The 17,580-nt window shown below is 35.8% G+C and overlaps 1 protein-coding gene across 1 annotated transcript in view; it reads right to left on the bottom strand.

Moving 5' to 3' along the window:
* Positions 1–296: 296 nt before the first annotated feature.
* The window catches only part of DOCK2 (dedicator of cytokinesis 2), a 292,346-nt gene continuing 275,062 nt past the window's right edge, over positions 297–17,580 (bottom strand). The window contains exons 44-52 of the mRNA XM_088133619.1: positions 16,659–16,745; positions 16,173–16,349; positions 15,968–16,051; positions 12,428–12,565; positions 8,823–8,950; positions 7,704–7,875; positions 5,398–5,518; positions 3,718–3,860; positions 297–1,364 (exon numbers count right to left, since the gene is read on the bottom strand). Coding sequence (XP_087989745.1) covers positions 1,296–1,364; positions 3,718–3,860; positions 5,398–5,518; positions 7,704–7,875; positions 8,823–8,950; positions 12,428–12,565; positions 15,968–16,051; positions 16,173–16,349; positions 16,659–16,745 — 1,119 coding nt within the window. The 3' untranslated portion in view covers positions 297–1,295. The remainder of the gene's footprint in view (positions 1,365–3,717; positions 3,861–5,397; positions 5,519–7,703; positions 7,876–8,822; positions 8,951–12,427; positions 12,566–15,967; positions 16,052–16,172; positions 16,350–16,658; positions 16,746–17,580) is intronic.

Below are 17,580 nucleotides of genomic sequence, written 5' to 3'. Positions count from 1 at the left end.
AATCCTATGTAATATAGAGCTGAGATAGCTATTGCAGACTCCAAAGAAAAGTCCTCTATCCATGACAGCTGTATCCTAACTCAGACTGGATTGTTTCTTGTGCTAGCAAATGTTTCAGGTAAGAGGAAACAAACAGTAAGTGATGCTAGGCTCCCCATTTTAAAGTTCCATTACAGCAGAATATCAGTTATCAAGATTAAGTTGATACCACACCCCCAATTTGTTTAGCAATTCCAAAGAAACTTTCAGCTTCATCTTGAATCAAAGAAGTTGAACACTTTTTTAAAAAGTCCCTTTGATCATATGTTTATTAGATCAAAGCAGTTGTACTGCATGCTTCAGCTAGAAATTACAGAAACTAATGAATATTTTGACATCATTTTTGCATAATGATCCAGTAAAGATATACATTTTTGAAATGACTTCCTAAAAGAAAGAAGATACAATTTATGAAACAGTATTTTAAAAACAACAAAAATTATAAACTTGTGGGCACACTCCAGGCTGGACTATCACAATTTGAGGCTTTAGTGACAGTAGTAGTAGAGAAAAGTGGCATGATCAATTTTGGAACAAAACTGCTTAAGCCAAGAAAGTTAGACTGCCTCCTAATATGAGACAAATGTGTTACTAAGCCATCCTTTTGCTTTGTTTTGTTTTTCCAGGAAAAAGAAATCAAATATAGAAGAGAGGTCATAGGAAATATTTTGGCAATGGTAGATAAATATATAATGATGGCTCCCATGGAATTAAGTAAGACTATGCTTGAATAAAATTATGATTTTAGCAAATCATTAAACCTCATTAAACATTTTCCAGTTCAGTGGGGTCAACTAAGATCCAGTTTACAGTGTTAGTATACCAGGATTGCAATATGTGGTATCAAGCACACATGTGCAATGGATTATAGCTATAAACATATATTTGCTGCCATATGCATAATATAAAGTCCAAATAAAATGCAGAAGAATTACAAGCATCAAGTCCAGTGTTACTATTTTCTATGCACAGTGAGAGATCCATGCTTTCTCCAATGACCACTTCATGTCCCTTGATTCCCAGCATATTGAGCCTAAGAACTGGCCCACAGATTAACAAATGTTGTATATCACACAATGTTGTGGATTTAGGAATGTAACAACATTATGTCTTGATTAAAACACTGGATTGTATAAATGATTTGTATATACATTATCAACATTCTAAGCCAGCCTTCATCTCCAATTTAGAATCTTGGTTGTTGTTGGTTTTTTTACTTGCTAGTAATTACTTTTCTTCCAAACAGTGGAATTTATTCACAGCTCTGAGACATCAGATTGCTGTTCACCCGTACACTTTCCATCTTCAGGTTGCTTGGGCTTGTACTATATAGAAGAGAAGGAAAAGTTAGGATCTTAACCGTTTGGATTTCTCAGTGATCTTATTCTAAGCACAAAGAAGAAGGGGTTGGGTTGTATGTTAAACTCCTAATCCTGAACTGCTATTAAAATCCCCCAGTTATTGTGAAGCCAGAACATCATATGGTAACATTTCCTAAGTTTTTCTGACAATTCTCACGATAGCTGGCTTTTCAAATAACATATGGAAACCAATGAAGAAATCACAAACTTGGAGGGATAGCCTTTAATGTCTCCTTCTGTCCAAGAACACAGGAAGCTTAGCTAACTGATATGTGGCAGAAGCACAAGAAGTACCCACTGAAGTCTAAAAGAACAGGCTGACTTGGATAAAACAAGTATACTTTGATAATTTTGGAGATCTGCTGACTGTTGCCCCAGAGATGCATCTGACATCCACTGATATCCCACCAGGAATGGGAAGCTAAAAGGATCTTTTGGCTACCCTACTAATTTCTGGGAGGTAATTGAACAAATGCCATAGTAAATCCCTTGGGCCTGGAGGCAATCAGCAGTTTCAATGGCTTCTTTTCTTGCAAGAACTACATTATTGTAAAAAGCCCGAATGAACTCAAATTATGCGCGCCCAATTAAGTGACTGATGTATTTAAACTTCAGTTGTTGTGTGATTCCTATCAGGGAAAGAAGTGATTTAAGAAGAGAGATTTGTTCACCCTCTTCCTGCAAGATGTCCAGTTTTGATATGACTTAATATACTGCTCCAGTGCTGGAAATATATACCCACATATGTGATGCATCATATGCAGTTAAATAATTTATTTTCCCTGATTAATTATCAGGAATCTTACTTGGAATGCAACATCTGGAGAGGGGAGCTGTAATACTTATTTCCCCAGCACAACCAGAAGAGAAGTGTTTCCCCAGTGCAAAGTTAGATGACCTTCCTAAAAAATATTTATTCCTCCAGCACTAATGAAAGCTATCTATAGCAACATTTGAAAAATGCAAATTCAGAAAGAGAACTGTGTTTTGGTTCACATCTCTGAATATTAGATCGGAAAATGTAAATCTAACAAGAGAAACAAGATAGATAGCTATAGGCAACATATCAAATGAAACCTATTATTTGGCTCTGTGAAAGAGCTGTTCTTGGCAAGTCTCAAAAATAATCTCAGGTTCTGGATTCTATATGAATGGAGCAATCCTATATATTTATGAGAACAGTCCCACCTCAGCTCACTCTAAAATTGTCTATAAGATTGGCAAGGAAGAATTGAGCAACAGCTTGTGCCTCCCAGTTTCCTGCTCATTTTTCTCTATATTATACGGTGGAAATAATTTAAACAAGCTTTCAAGATAGCATATAATTTCAGCCACTTTGGACCAGGTCACTTTGGGGCTTGGATTAGTAAAAATCTTTTGGATGCTTGGCCCCTTCCAGCATGATCCCTGCCACATGACTCCTTGTCCTTCCTGACATCGGACTTTCCTGACACTTGAAAAAGCTACTGGCAAAGGCTTATGGAAGGTTGTGGGGGGCATCAGATGCTAGTTTCTCTTACTGAGGTCAGAATCGTATTGCTGCCCTTATAAAGAAAAGTTGCCTAATCTGATGGTCCTGCAATATTGTCCCAGAGGACATAGGACTGCAGACTTAAAATCTATTAAATTTGGTGCAATTTATTTTTGAATTAACCCTTGACGAATCAAAATGCTGATACTCTGAAATTCTGTCTCTGGAGAACTAACATAAAAACATTTTTTGTGGTCAATGTTCAATGTGTACGTTTTTAACAAGTCACTAGATTTCTGAGGGATATATTAGGTATGAAGGTGACCTGAATCATCATTGGTTAATTTAACATGATGGCATTAAATAAATGCCCCAACTGTGCCAGTTAATCAGCTGATGGTGCTCATTACAGTATTACAACATTGTTGCAATAATTGCAACAATCTATTGGAAGTGCTTTAAAATGATGATGCAGTCATCATCTATGAATTTTTTTAAAAAAAATGAAATATAGCCTTTTCCAATAACAACAATCTATAGCCAAAAAATTTCCAGCATTTTGGTCAGACGGCATGTATTAAGTAGCATATTTTGTATCATTAAAAACGTCAGTAACCCTTCCATTTCTAGCTAATTTTTCTTTGGAGATGAGCTATCAAATAAAATAATTAAGCAAAAAACATATGCAAAGTGAGGGATTGTTATAGTATAGATTTGGAAAGCTCTGATTTTTATCATTTTAAGTAGATGCATGCTGTAATCCAACATAAACTAAATTGGGCAGGTCTCTTCAGAATATTAGCAAGTTTGAATGACTAAATTTTGAACAGAAACACTAGCACTTACTATTGTTTTGAAGATCTGGTTCATTTTCTTCCTTTTTAGAGTTTTCTTATCTGTTTCCAAGATGGGTGGGATACTTGTCTGGCTCATTCTCTGTGACACATTTGTTTCTTCAAGTGCTGGGCAGCACACTGATAGAGTTAAAGCTTTAAAACAGTGCAGTGCACATAGTCACAATACGGTTGCAAAGTGGAATCCACATCAGTAAATTGCAAAAATAAATCTGAATATTTACATTCAGAAAGACCCGTTTCGATGTGTCTGGATCTTGGTAATCATAGAGAACATTTCAGAAGTGTTATAATGTATATTCATATTAATGGCGTATATATATCTTAGTATTTACATCAGTGGGTTATCTCTCTCTCTCTCTCCATGTGTATTGCATTGTGTGTGTGTGTGTGTGTGTTGCAAATAAGGCTGAAGACTAAATTTTCACCCAAATGGTCAACTGTGACTAGAGTGTACTAATGGAATGCACTATCTTTCTTCAAAAATCTCCCTCACAGAAGACTGAAACATCAGGAGAAATATTCTCCTACTTTTGCATTGTCCCTAACATCTTTAAGTAGTGACAAAAATAATATATTTAATATATAAAGTTAAAAAGAAAATTCAGAGCCATTCTATGGCAACTTGTAAAATATTTGATTTCATCATCCTGCTTCCCCTTGCCTCCTTGAGCATTGGGAAGTGAGCATCCATTTCCAGTGATCCAACCATCCTCTTTGCATCTCTTTCTGTAAAATAAGACTGCTGTGGTGCCATTTCTGCACCAGCATGGAGGAACAATTCCTCTTTCTGGCCTTGAAGAAAACTGTTTTTCAATTAGCCTTCTTTGGGGCTATATGCAGACATGGGAACTATTTCAAACACACATTCAAAGATCAGGATAGCTAATCAGTTGACTATTGTTATGGAAATGTTCATTCCAAAAGAAGTCTAGTCATCTAGAGTTTGGACACAAGAAAAGGATTAGGATGTCTCCCAGTTTGTTGGAACATGTTCACAAATTCAGCAAGATCAACCATTTATTTGAGATGTGAATGCTGAACTTTTAGGAGGGGAATTGCCGGGATCACTCATACAAATGATAAAAAAAACAAATAAATGCGAAATGCAGGTATATGGCTGAATTCTGACATTTACTAGTTATGAGATTACCCCTCAAATATACACTGACTACTTTCCTGTCTTTTAAACACTATATTTAATTGTTGCCTTTACCACAAGCTCACTACATTTTATTTTTCTCTCTATTCCAGATGCCTATATTATGGAACAGAAATATTTGTATGAATAAAGTGACATATAGTCACTTTATATAGTCTTTGTATAGTCTTCAGTAGTGGGATTGTGGGTCTACGTGAGTGAAAGAGAAAGAACATTCCCCAAGATACATGCTGATGCTTCAAAAAAAAAAAAAACTGTTCTCAAGGACAAGAAGGATTTTAAAATATCTGAATAATAGTATGTAATGTAGGTTTTGCCTACATGAAAATATATTGTCTAGATTCAAAAGAAATTGAAACTGCTTGTACACTGTTTCATATCTGGCACAATTATATAACATAACAGCATTGTTATTTTTTAAATGAACAGGAGTGAATTTTATTGTTTTTTTAAAAATTAATGACAGCCTAAAACTGCAGAGGTTTCATTCTCTTGTCTTAATTAGCTTACCTGGTATGGTTGGCATCGAACGGCTGGCAAAACTCATTTGCTTAAGAACAGATGTTTTGTGAGGTACATCCAGATGTTCAGAAAGGTTGGTGTCACTCATAAATTCGTATTTTCTTGACAGCTGCACAGTCATAACAACAAGAAAAAAAGCCAAAGTATACAACTCAAGAAAGTAAATCGTTTAGTTTTAATAGGTTGCTTTTTTAAATATATGGGACAAAATAGTTACAATCTGATTGCATCCTTCAGTAATATTGAAGAACATTTTTTTTTCCCAGTTGTATGAAGGGACAGTTCCTGAATTGTAGACTGTCACAAAAGAAACTGTTCCTGGATAACTCAAGAAAATATAAACTCAGTAATGTATTAAGCAAACACAATAGCTGCCATTTATTGACCTAAGGATGCCATTCAGGGCTGTTGAATTCAGTTGGAATTGCTCTGTTAAAGTCAGTAGAATTTGAATTGTCCTCTAAGAGCATAATCAGCTTGGACCTTCTGCTCAAGACTTGCCCAAGGGCACAGAGGAAAAAAAGGAAAGTAAATTCAATCTATACTAGATAGACATAACTTACTGTTGTCCAGTTGTTTTGGACTATAATTATCACACTATCTGCCACTGGCTGCACTTGCTGGAGCTCATGGAAATTGAAGTCCAAAATATCTTCATAACACCAGGATGCCTATATCTTCTCTCTCTCTCTCTCTCTCTCTCTCTCTCTCTCTCTCTCCACAAACTGCAGCATCTTTTAATACTTTAGGTCTATATCTACAACTAGATTTGCCTAGGTGTAAAAGCTATTAAATACAGGTTCATTTTTTTTTAAAAATAGACATGAATAAGATCATGGTATGAATGTAATTCAGAATGAATTAGTTCAGTTGCCACTTGCTGATTGGATATAAAGAAAAGATTATGAGATGTGATCAGCTTAGGAAAAAAAATATTTTTCTTTGATTACCTGTAAACTTCCAGTTTTTGTCACATACATACATACACACACACACACACACACACACACATATCCAATTTCAGAAGCATCTGTCATGGTTTGGCATATGTGTGTTTAGCCAGAATGTGATAGGAAACCAGGTTTACATTTTTCAAAAATAATACAGATCCTAAAATGAAATATAATATTCATTCTAAATATTGTTCCATTGTGACAATAACTGAAAAATCTGAAGAGTGGTCATGGAAGATGTATACATAAATATACTTGAAAAGCTTTTCATATCAGATAGTTGATTTTTCCAATTTCTGAATTCTATATTTCCTTATTTAGTGAAGAAGTGGCATAAGGGCCCACAATGAACTCTTTTCAAAAACCTCAGGCCAGCACATACTAAGCATTACCAGTTTATTCCACCATAATTTTGAAAAACAGAAAATTAAATTCTAATCTCAGTAGAAATTAGAAACAAGAATTTAGAATAGCACAAAACTTTGAATGTTTTGTCTTTGTATTTTAGGCAATCACAAAAGAGACCCAATTTACTCCTGGGGTAAAAAAAAAAATAGATTAGGTGATGGTCTTCTGATAAGCAGTTTATGCCCAGACATAACTTTGCATACTTTGCTATAATTCTTCTAAAGGATCTGTGATCTAGCCTGATCTTCATTTAGTTGTACTTCTTGACAGCAAACAAAATTGAATGAAGCTTCTTTGCTGAACCGATGTGGATTTTTATTTATTTTTCTTTAATGATATTGCATTTTTGATACTCAAAACTCTCCCCCCTCCCAGGGTTATTATAAAATTGTGCAGTGCAAGTTATATAAATTCAGGATGATGATATATTAGTGTGATCAAAGTGCTCAGATGATAAATGGCCCAAAAAGGTGCCAGTGAGGTAGTCTTCAGCTTTGCTTTGTTTATAGCATAGTTTGCAAAGCTGTGGTGTCGTAACAAGATGTTTTATTCCTTTAACAAGATTCAAAGTGAGCATCTATTTATCTTGAAGGAACCTCAGTTGGAACTGGAGGCCACAGATGTGCAGCCAGCTATTCCCCTCCAGACTGCCTGTGCAAACACCCACCCAACATCTGCCTTTGTATCAGCCAGCAGATTCACCTAGAGAAAGTCAATTTCAAGGCAGATTCCCTTTCTCTGAGATTGTTAAACATGGTGATGCATCTTCACAACATGTTATGTTGCCACCTGACCAAACTGGCTGTTACATCTTGAAATAATCCAAGTTGGTGGGGTTTCGTTTTTGTTTTTAATGTCACTTTAAAGGCCACAGGTTGGTTAAAATGTGTCTAATATGAAACGGACAAAAGTTACCCTGTTACAGTAACTTACACATTTCACATCAGGAAGTTCAGAAGGTTTTTTGTCTGCAAGTACTACACTGCTTCTCTTTTCTCTCTTCCGGCATTTCCTCATTTTCACTTCAGGCTGGCTGCCTATCAGACGCCCATTTTCATCTGACACAGATTCTGTTGCCTTTGGTGACATGACTTCCAGTTCAAAGCTGCAGATGTAAATGGAAACAAATTAATTAACTTAATTAATCTGCCCACAGCACTGCCATTCCCTTGCAAAGGTTCTTTCCAATATGGCAATCCAATGACATAAGGCAGTTCCAGAGGGAAAGCAGGAATTGGAAGTCATAGCAGTCAGAAACTAGTTAGGGAAAACATTTCAGCTACGCAGCCTTTTCTTTTTGGTAGTGGCATTCATTCCTCTGCCAGAAAAGAGATGAAACAGGAATTGACAACAAATCAGAGGCGGGTGACCTGAGAAAGTCCTAACCGTTTGCTGAAGGTACTGGAGAACTTTCAAAGATTTCACTTGAGGACATGATTACAATAGGCTTGGAATGGGATAAATAAGAAAACAAAGGAAAACTGATACTGATTATATTAGAAAAACATTTTTTTTAATTTAGAAATTCTACATTTTATTTATTCAATGATTATTGGTTAGGGAGTGGCTCCAAAACTTAGCTCCAAAATATAGGAAAACTTTCCTGGTTGATGCTATAAGACAACAGTGAACAACTGGAAGTTACATATCAGGTTCAACTATGCAGAAAGGTAATCCAAGAAGGTGACATCAATATTTGGGAAGCTGCATACTCTAAAGCTGTTGTGTCTTTTGGAAACAGTCAAAAATATTACCTATATGCTTAATATAGAGTTTTAATCAACATGTGTATGGGTGCTGGAGTGACGGCAAATAAATCTTCAATACAGTTTCAATTTTCAGGCCTGTCAGCCTGCCACTGCTAATTTTAGAAGCAGCATTTACTTTTGTAATAGTTTTTATTTTAGACGAAGCAAGATTAGATTCTTACTATCTCTGTTCAGTCGTGGTGTGCTGTATTTTCTTAATATAATTTGTTCTGTTCTGTAGACAGTTCCCTCCTGGTCTGTATCTTGCAGAGAACTCATGGCAGGAAGATGGCACATTACTAACCTTTCGGCAGGAATCTTGCTTGGCGTAGTGCAGTCAGAATTCAAGGAGGACAATGAAATAATGGACATCTGGCGATACGATCTCAGCATAGAAGTTGGTCGGCCTAACCGCCTGTCATCAAAATCCGGCTTAGAGAAAACACAACATGAAAAGCTTTGAGTACAGCAAAATTGATTACTGCTTTTCACTGGCTGGCTGGGTGGGGAAAGAATACAACAGAGTTGGGCAAAGCAGAAGCTTTCTCTACAGGGATGAATACAGTGAATTTTACTTTGCTTTTATTTAACCTTAGTTATAAAATGCATCACACTTGGCCAAAACCTGCCATCTAATTCCCCTGTTACATTCCAGTATGCTTTAAAATTTCTTCTTGTTTCCATCTTTCTCTTTTATTGTCAGATTGCTTGACATTTGCCTCAAACTGAAAAAAGATTCTTCTCCAAGTGTGATTCTCACACAGTTCCTTTATTTTCTTATTTTCTTATTTTTATTTATTATTTAATTTATTATATTATTATTGTTGTTGTTGTTGTTATCTTATTTTCTTTCTGTGAATCTTGAAAGTGACAGATCCTTTCACTGATAATGAAGGAACTTGCAGTTAGTTGTTTATATAAATATCTCTTGAATCTTTATCATTCCAATTACTATGAGGAAGTAAATAATATTTATGTTCATCCCCCCGCTATTTATCTCCTCATGATTCTGCAGTCATTCTGGATATCCATGCTTTGAAAGGACTTCCCTTCCACTGGAACATAATTAAACCAGACAAGGTGTACACCACCAAAACTGGTTGCATGTAAAGACAAACTATTTTCACTTATACACCTATATATTTATAAACTTATCCCTCATGGTCATTTGTATGTACAGAAAGCTCAAGAACTCCCCACACATCTAGGAGAAGTTTGTCAATCTTTTCTTTCCTTTTGGAAAATTAAAAGGAAGATATGTGTGCGTGTGTCTCCTTGTATGTGTGTTTGTGTGTGATAAGATGGTTAAAAAAAAGAAATTTAAGCCACAGCAGTACAAAAAAAAATCACAATTTGTTGAACAACATGGGACTCAAGATGATTCTGTAATACTAAACTAAATATCCCTGCAATGTTGCTTCATAATGAACTATAAGTTAATCCTACTATTGCTGAATAGTGAGTTAGATAGCAAGTACAGGTTTGTTTTGTTTGTAAGTATGTTCACAAACATGTACATAATTTCATATTGGCTGAGAAATTTTTTCATCATTCCAACCATTAGGTTGAAAAAAGGTGGCTAGTGCTAATGATTCAGGATGTTGAGATAAAATCACGTCTCCATGATTATTCAATATTTTTCTTTTTTGACATGCTCTCTATATAATATAATTGTTTTCCTTTCAAAAAAAAAAAAGGAAAGGCATTATTGAACTATATTTTGAGCATAGATCAACTGCTTTCTTTCCAGAGGTTCAGCTTTTTTACATGTTATTATTTGGATGGAATATGTTCCCCTCTCTCTCTCTCTCAGTGTGTGTGTGTGTGTGTGTGTGTGTGTGTGTTGAAAAACCTGCCACTTCCCTATTTTAAAACCTGAAAATTTAGGCTTAAAATATTGCAGAGTTATTACAATGCTCATATGGAAATGGTATGTAATCTCATACTTTAGGGTTCCATTCTCACCCTGACTCATTTCACTCAGTCCTGGCAAGAGATGCAGGAAAGCCATTTAGAGTTTCCAACATTATTTTCAGATACATTTTAAATTTTATTTGCAGTTGGAATTGCTTCTCCTGTGAATCCCAAATGCAGGGAGAAGACACAATTGGCACAACTGCCTTTCACAGGGAAGGGCATATGCCAGAGACCCCGAGAAAAATGATAAAACCAGAGGAATTTGACTGGTCAAATTAAGTGGTTTTCATATGTATTGGCTGATACATTAAATACTGTCATCCCCTGAGCTTATTAATTTATAAGAAACTTCTTCCTGAGTGAAGTAATTTATTTTTTCCTATCTGTCTAAAACAGATGATTTCTTATCCACATGCTATGATACAGGTGGAGAATTTCAGTCCAAAATAGAGTCTAGGAAGTACCTGAAAAGTGTATACATAAAAAAAGGCACAGAAACCATATAATCTGCATGTAACAATACTGAAATCCATCTGCTGGTCTCTATTTGCTTGGCCTCTCATCAGATTGTAATATACTATCAGGCTCTGGAAATTTTCCCATGGTTTATGGTTGACCAGATTAAATTAATTTTCCAGTTTGATATAATCAGCTCTTTATGATTTATTTATACCAAGCTTTACGTGGTAACTCTTAACCCAAGTCTGATGCTATCAAAAACAGCATCTATAACTCACCATATTCACATTAAAATCATACAGAAGGACTGAAATTAATCCAGGTTGTCAACACTCATGAGATTTTTCACAAGAATTCAAAATCCTTGCAAAGCCCTACTTCTGAATTTGAAATTCTTATATAATTTGCCATTCCCACATAAGAATTTGAGATAAGATTGCAAACATCACATAAGATTTAGCAACCTGGCAAGATTTTAGGCAGGCTAGGAGACATCTGGCCACTATATGGTCCCTTGGACCTAACACAATTGCCAACCTCTAATCTAATACATCTCTATTTCGGCTGATAGTCAAAGATGGCATAATTGCATTTCAGTTGAACTGAAAAGGACATAGCCTGTTCAGGATAGATAACCTATGGAATTCTTGGTGCTCTCTGAGCTTGGTTGTTTGATTGCAGATATTTCATTACCTGACTAGGTAACATCATCAGTGCTAGTGAATGTGGGGTTTGCTCCCTGTCTATATACAGTAGCTTGCCCTACCAATTGTGATGGGGGTATGGTTTTCTTCTTAGTAGTTCCTTGATTAGAGTATTGTTTTCTGCTTGATTGTTTGTCTGGTGTTAATCCCTGCTTATCTGGGTGTAGGCTGCTGGAGAGGATGTGTTCTGGTCTCTTTGTTTCCTTCTTAGCTTTCTTATTGTCTCTTTTGAATGGTGTGTAAATGTGGTTTATCCCTATGTGTCTGTTGATGGCTGATGTGTCTGAGTGCCAAGCTTCCAGGAATTCCCTAGTGTTTTTGGATTTAGCTTGGTCTAGGATGCTCAGTTTCCTAGTTGAAACTATGCTGCAGCTTCCACTCATATTTATGTTTTATTATGCTAAACTATGTGATGTTTCAGAAGCAGATTACCCAAACAGTTTGAATCCTTCAGGAAAAAAAAAAAAGAGTGGAGGATTCCTGATTATTCATTCTTATTCAAAAGTCTTAGCCATTAAAATTAGACCAGTGGCTTAAAGAGAATGATGATTTCTAAGCTCTAGATGACACGCTCTCATAAGGTTTATTTCTATTTTCTTAATGAAGTGGGGAAAATAAATACATTTCAACAGTTAAGGACATTTCCTAGCAATCTTTGAGACAAAGTCTATTGCTTGAAGGAGCAAACAAAGCGATAGCTAAATCACAAATAGATACTGGGTGAAACAGCTGTGATGCCATTACATCACAGGCCAAATTCATGATTTTTTTCTTGTTAAGATAAAAAAAAAAAAAAACCCATATAGAATTAAAAGAAACAATATCTTACCAATTCTCTGACTCCATACTGTTTCTCTACTTTAACCTTTAAGTGCCTGAAACATTCTTCCATACGTTTGTGGAAAGGACGAAGGCTATCTGATACCCTTCTTTCATGAATCTTAATTCCAGCTGCAAGAAAAGGAACCTAAAAAGGAACAAGAATATTTCGAGTCATGGTATTCTGTACCCCCCATCTCTCCAGAATATGTTCAACTGACTGGAGTAATAAGATTTGATCTGTAATACATTTGCCAGCCAACATTTCCTTCTTTCCTTTCAAACAGGTGGCAATATGGCATACTGTGAACTGCAAGAAAATAATTACGGAAGGGAGAAGTACAATCCTTCCTAGAAAAAATATAACTGCATTTTTTTGTTTCCTAAGAATAATCATATATAATAAAGGTTTAAATAGATGGATGATTTATGATACTTCATATATTCTTAAGGTGAAGAATGAGAGAAAATCCAGACCAGGCCAGATTAGTATGATTGGTGACATGTGCTACAAGCCAACAATTTACTTGATTATGGATACATAGTGGATATTTTCACTGTGTTGCAAAGGTTACATTGGAAGCATTTTGCTAACTGATGAAATCATCAGTAAGCTCAGAAGCAAAGTCAGTTGAACTGAAATTCCACCCTCAGTAGCATGGTTGTTGCCTCACTGTGGTGTGTGTGTGCGTGTGTGTGCGTGTGAGAGTGTGTCTTCCTGAAAGGGATGAGCAAAGAACGGCAGGAACGTATGCCAAGAGAACAGTATCTATTTCCAGAAGGATCACCCAAGGTTATGAAGGTTATCCCAGCTGTACGGCCAAAGCAAGCAGGCACCTATATTTGGTAGTAGCAGTATAAGAAGATGCTGAAAGCAGATGATCACTTTAGTGACTATGGAAAAGGCATCGTTTCATACTGTGTGGGAGAAGGTTAATGGTAAACCACTCCTGTACTTTACCAATCCCCCCCACCTGTCCACATAAATAATAATAAGTAATTGACAGTATAATGCTAGAGGATGGTCCTCAGGTCAGATAGCATTCAATGTGCCACAGATGAAGATCTGAGAATCTTTCAGAGTAGTAATAATGTTTATGATGTAGCTAGATTAGAGCAAAACGACTGGCTTCAGGTTGGCAAAGGAGTGAAACAAGGCTGTATACCCTCCCCTTGTTTATTCAACCTATATGTTGAATATATACTGAGAGAGGCTGGATTGGAAGAAGATGAGTGGGTTTTTAAAGTTGGAGGAAGAAACATCAATAACCTGCACTATGCTGATGACACTACTCTGACAGCTGAAAATGCAAATGATCTGCAAGCTCTAGTAATAAAAGTCAAGGAGTACAGTGCAAAAAAATGGGTTTAAGATTAAATATAAAGAAGGCTAAACTAATGACAAGAGGTACAGCAAACAGCCTTAGAATTTATAATATAGACATTCAGGTGGTAGATAGTTTCTGCTTTTTAGGATCACCTAATAACAGTAAAGGAAACAGCAGTCAAGAAACATACTACAGACTCACACTTGGTTGAGTAGCAGTGAAAGACTTGGAAAAAATATTCAGATGCCATAATGTGTCTATACCTACAAATATTAGAACTGTGCAGTCAGTGGTTTTCCCTGTGACACTCTAGGGAAGCAAAAGTTGCACTTTGAAGAAACAAGTTAGGAAGAATATTAGCACTTCTGAACTCTGGTGTTAGAGGTGACTCCTGAGAATACCATAGATAGCCAAGAAAACAGAGAAATTACTACAACAAATCAATCCAGAGTTGTCATGCGAGGCCCAAAATAACCAGACTCAAATTATCACATTTTAGATGTTTTATGTGAAGACCCAGTTCTCTTGAGAAATCCATAATGGTGGGGGAGGTGGAAGGAAACAGTAGATTACCAGCAACAAGGACTTGATTGGAGCAGTGATAGATGCACCTTTGGAAGACTTGAAGGGCCAGGTTGAAGACAGATTATCCTGGAGAAGGTTTATCTGTGTCACTGCTAACAGTCAACACCGACTTGATGGAGCATACCAGTAACCATTCAATCAGCAATCAACATGATAGCTATGTCCTCTAAACCCATGGGTAACAATCCATGGCCTCAGGCCTACACACAGTTCTCAAGAACTTAGAGCTATTGAACCTCTCTGTGCTCAGCTGTTAAAAATTGGAAGTATAAATTTCTCATCATTTTGGGATACACCATTTTGAGGCATCCCCTCACACCAAAATTGTGTTCTTCATTACACAGTTTTTTAAAAAGCCAGAGATTGTCTACCTGTTCTAATTGGTCTCTTACTAACAAATCATTTTGTCTCCTGCTTTTCAAGGGACTGGCACAATGCAGATGCTTCCCCATCATAATACCTCACCTGCTCTATCCAGAAAGACTGTGAATCTTCATGTTTCTCGTGTAAGTCCTCTTTAGGCAATGGGACTACACTTGAGAAGGAAACCATGGACAGATCTATTCTTCATGTTTAGAGGTTGGTTGTCTGCACCAGATAACTTTATTATTTACTAATAATTTAGGATTATCAGAACAATTTAAAGTTCTAACTTTCTAGTATTCTAAATCATGTTGGAAGCCTCCATTAATAGGGAATTCTTCTGAAAACAATTTAAACATAGTGAGCTGTGAGAATGTGACAGAAGCACATATTGTAGTATGCTTTTCCATTCCTTTCCTTTCATATGGAGCTCCTATTTGAAAATGCCTGATAAGGAAAGTTATGGGGGTGTTTGTGGAAACAACTACAAATTTGATATAAAATATATGCAAACATATAAATGAAAGACCTACTTCATAATGCCAAGATTAAGTATTTTCTTGCATACATTCTCAGTAGCTTTTTCCACAGCAAACAGTAATTTTTTTGTTGATTCAGCTGTCAGAAGGAAGATACTGACAACTGTTGGTGATTTACCCAGAAAAGACTAGAAGCAAAAAATAATTTAGTCTCTGAAAAAATATAAAAAGTGTTACCATTATGCTACATCCCTCATAAAGTTGCTATATTTGATATTTTAGCAAGAACATAAAAATAGAAGTGATATTTTCAGGAGACCTGAGTGTTAATAGATTTTCTTACCCCATCCTGATGAAACAGTTAATAGCAGAGAATTAAACATCATTCAAAGCCTATGCAAAATCAGTGTTTTCACTTGGTATCTCTTTATTTGAAAACAATAGAAATATATGGTGTCAGGGTTTTTTTTCCCCCTTAAAATTGCATAAGCATTTTTAGAGAGTATGTATTCAACATAATCACCACGGGGTTCCTGATGTTTTTGTTTGGGAAATGAGACTCATTAAATATAAATGAAGAACTTTTATGCCATACCTTTATGTGATATTTCCAATCACATTTCAGACAAGTATTCCCCTTCAAACAAACAAACAAAGGAAAACAGAAGGAAAACATACATGTATTATGTATCTATGTGCTTCTTCTCTGGAAATGAGATCAATCAGCACAGGAATGAGGAGAAATGAATAATAATTGTTTTAAAAACGAGAGAATTGTGCCCAGCATTGTAATACCTGCCAAGCAATCAGATCTTTGAGCCTGCTTAGTTTCTCCTGATCCTCTGGGTGATCCCTAGTGTACTCATCTATGAAGAAAGCCTGCAAGTAGAAAAGAGGTTGTTCAGTTTTTTTCATCCTAACATGACATTGATGGGTTGTATTGAAGATCTGATATACTGAAGGATTATTTTATTTCAAATACAGTAATTAAAATCCTTACCTTCTCATACTTAGCAAACCCTCCCATGACTGCTGGATCAACAATTCCATTCAGAAGCATGGACAGAGGGTTAATGGGAAGGTTCTCATCACTTTGGTACTGATTGATCATCGCCAGAATCTTCTCATTTGTCATGGACATTGTTTCAATGGCATTCTCCAGGGGGCTAATTGTAGTCTATGGAGGAGACAGCAAGAGCATCATCAGTCCCATCTGCAACTTTATGGCCCAGCAGGATGCACTGGAAAACTTGGGAGAATCTTGCATTCATTATTCAGAAGGAACTCAAAAAGCAGGTAGCATTTCATTAGAATTTCCCAATCTCAAAAAAATCAAATGCATATTGAACCATCTTGCTTAGCAGGAGAATGAATTCCCTGGTAACATAATGCTTTGTTTTGTTTCTCATAAAGCAGCACTGGTTTTTCCTTTCTATTTCTGTAGATTAAGCTAAATATTAACATTTATCAGAATTCTAATACGCACCTGTGACATAGAGACAACCTCAAACCAACGCAAGATTCCAGGGAGTTTATAAGCCGTAATAAAGGATGTTCTCTCAATCCACATAGACTATTAAAAGATACAGAGAGGAAACATTACACCAGTTAAATCATATTGTTAGAATGTTAAGAGCTTACTGGAAGTAAAATTTAAACAACAGGGAATTTCTTTTCTGGCATCAACATTATGAGGGAGAGAGAGAGAGGGAGGGAGGGAGGGAGGGAGAGAGAGATGATTTCATAATTTCAGTTACAAACCAGAATACTTTAATACTATCTAAAAGAAAAGAAAAGAAAAGAAAAGAAAAGAAAAGAAAAGAAAAGAAAAGAAAAGAAAAGAAAAGAAAAGAAGCAGTGAGAGGAGAGGGACAAGACCCAGATACTGAAGAAAGGTATGGCAGAGAGTGCCAATAACTTGATTTAAACTAGAGTGATCTGAAATGTTTTAAAAAGTGTTGTTCGATATAACCAACCTATTGTTTATTATTCCATCTGACTTACTTATTATGTAAGTATAACCCCAAACATCTCACATGATTCTGTAGAATAAATATACAATTTACAAAATATATGCTATTCTAAAACATTGTATTGTATTTGATAATAAAATAGACATCATTTGAGAATAAATAGCTGATGCAATTTAAAATCTTATTTCATGTCTGATCATAATTAACATCCTAAAGGTACCATCTCTCATTATATTACCATTGCCAGTCATTTCAGGATCTTGTCTTAGATGGCATTCATCTTGTTTCTGGAGTGTACCAGTTTGCCAGTTGGTTGATGAGCTAGCCTAATATTAGTTAGACTGTAATCTTATTGAATAATGTAATATTTGACATGGTAGGATGTTGTTGCATGTCAAGTAGGATATTGTATGCTTATTAAACAACAAGGATCTC

Source organism: Python bivittatus, unplaced genomic scaffold (genome assembly GCF_059951505.1).
Source record: "Python bivittatus isolate LINGU-HERP-01145 unplaced genomic scaffold, Pbiv_v1 ctg000080_np1212, whole genome shotgun sequence".
Classification (NCBI taxonomy): domain Eukaryota; kingdom Metazoa; phylum Chordata; class Lepidosauria; order Squamata; family Pythonidae; genus Python; species Python bivittatus.
The sequence above is the reverse complement of the archived record's forward strand: the minus strand, read 5'-3'. Positions and strand labels throughout refer to the sequence as shown.